Below are 2,252 nucleotides of genomic sequence, written 5' to 3' on the forward strand. Positions count from 1 at the left end.
ATCACGTTACATTGCTGAGCCAATCAGAGGATCAGTTACATTGCTGAGCCAATCAGAGCTGTGGAGGAGCCCTGATTGGAGGAGCTCCTCTCAGCAGGGATTTGAACTTGTGTCTTTACTTCAGCAAAACTCAGTTTTTACCAAATCCTGTAGCTTTCGGTGAACTTCTAAATCTGCTCCTTAGTCGCATCTTTTCGGGGTTGGTGCTGCCTCTAGTGGCGTGGGGTGGTAACACAGCTAATATAATTACATTACTAAATCAGAATACCGTAAAGTCTTTATTTTTTATTAATGTTTCATTCTCTTAAGAATGTAGAGCTAATTAAATGATCTAAAGACCTTAAAGTGGCTCCAGTTTCTCTCGATGGCCAACCTGTTGAAACTGGCAGATTTTAAATACCTCTGGTCGTTCCTGGACAGTCGGCTGAAAACACTGACTATAGTTTGAAGAACTGATCTCAGAGACTCTACCTTTAAGAAGACTTGGTGACCATCGGGTGACCCAACTAGACTCCATGTCTTGAATTTGGGGGGATCATATTTTATTTATCACTACAGAAGGGTTCAGTGGAAATGAAACTTGTGGGTTCGGGACCTGAAAAAAGGTTAAGAACCACTGATCTAGAGTCACTTTCACCCATTCGCACTCAGTCAAAGTAAAAAGGTAATTTAAGGAAAATATTTGTATCTTTTAAGTTAGAGTGTATTTAGAGGACACTCTAAAAAAGTTTTAGTGTCCTCTAGAGTGTTTGGGCTGCAAACCTTTTAGTTTGCAGCCCAAAATATTTAGTTTGGAACTACTTAAAAGTTTGAGTTGACTTTCTGTAGAATCAAGTCAAAGAGATTTTAAATGTTTATTAGAACAAAATAAATGATTTGAGTAAGAGAGACTTAAATTTGTCATGTTAAACCCCCTTATGAATTGAGTTATAAAAACGTAATAAATTGAGTTGGTCAGACGTAGGATATGAAACTGGCATTGAACTCAATTGTTTCAAGTAAAGTCAAAGTGAAAAGTTCCTTTAGGTTCAAGATTTGGAAGTTTTGAGTTAAATGAACACAAAAAAGTAAGTTGTTAAAACAAAAGCAAAAGAATGAAGTGAAATTAATGTAAATAAGTCCATAAGATGAACTGCAGCCCAAATACACTTTTAGAGGCTCCAGGCTGTAGATTTGTGCTGTGGGGAACCGTGTGAATGTCTGCTCACTGTGATGTTAGTAGCTGGTTCTGAATCTGGTTCTGATGGACCGTCTCCCTCTGCTCCTCAGGGTGACCTTGGCGATCCGCTCATGTGCCAGCAGGGCGGTTCTTGGTTCCAGGCCGCCGTGGTTCTGACCTTGAACTCCTCCACCAGCCAAACTCGAGCCAGCACCAATACCTTCGTCAAACTCAGTACCTTTGATGCCTTCCTGACTCGGATACTCGGGAACTTCTTGACTCCAGAACCCTCCATTAACGCCACCACCACTGCCTCCAGCGGGCACCCCGAGGCTCACCTCCTCTTCCTCCACCTCCTCGTCCTCCTCTTCTGTCTGCAGCTCTTCTCATAGAAATGCTGGGTTTAGTGGCTCTCCCTCATGGGAGCCTAAAATCTGACCGGATCTTTCCCTTTCTACATGTTTAGCCGGGTTCTCTGTGTGGTTTCTCTGTGGTTCTTTGGGTCAAAGGTGGAATCAAGTCTTTCTGGTGATTTATCAGCTGATCCTTCAGGTTTTTCTTCCACGGAGACAAAATTAAACGTGTCTTGATCAAAAGTTCTCCAGATCTGCTGAAGGTTTCTCAAAGTCTTTCTTGGTTTCCCCTGGAGGACGTCTGGAATCTGTGGTTCTGTTTGCGACCCGGTCCAGCTGGAGCTGATTGCAGGAGTCAGAATGAGGAATGTGCTGTTATTTTGATCTGAAACCAAACAGATCAGATTGTTTTATTGTTTAGAAGTCTTTATCTCCGAAACCTGAAGCACTTATCATTCACAATCAGTATCGGCACTAATAACAATAGTAACGATAATAATAATTATTATTTTTCTGTCGATTCTTTGTCTTCACAGAAAAATATTTTTAAATTTACTGATTGGTTTTATGTCTGTTTCTGTTTCATATTACAGTTTACATAATTAACAATAAAATCAAAATAAATATATGTTGAGTATTTACTGTGTAACGTTCCCAAACTCCAGGGCGTGGACCGGTACCTGTCCCTGTGCTGCTCGGTAACGGGTCGCATACGGGTCAGATTCTCTGATTCAATAAAT

At 41.0% G+C, this 2,252-nt stretch overlaps 1 protein-coding gene across 1 annotated transcript in view; it reads left to right on the forward strand.

Annotated features, from left to right (window-relative positions):
• Nucleotides 1–2,220, forward strand: part of LOC103469514 (prostasin) — a 13,415-nt gene extending 11,195 nt beyond the window's left edge. The window contains exon 10 of the mRNA XM_008417228.2: nucleotides 1,270–2,220. Coding sequence (XP_008415450.1) covers nucleotides 1,270–1,551 — 282 coding nt within the window. The 3' untranslated portion in view covers nucleotides 1,552–2,220. The remainder of the gene's footprint in view (nucleotides 1–1,269) is intronic.
• The last annotated feature ends 32 nt before the right edge of the window (nucleotides 2,221–2,252 follow it).

This window comes from Poecilia reticulata, linkage group LG8, assembly GCF_000633615.1.
Source record: "Poecilia reticulata strain Guanapo linkage group LG8, Guppy_female_1.0+MT, whole genome shotgun sequence".
Lineage (NCBI taxonomy): Eukaryota > Metazoa > Chordata > Actinopteri > Cyprinodontiformes > Poeciliidae > Poecilia > Poecilia reticulata.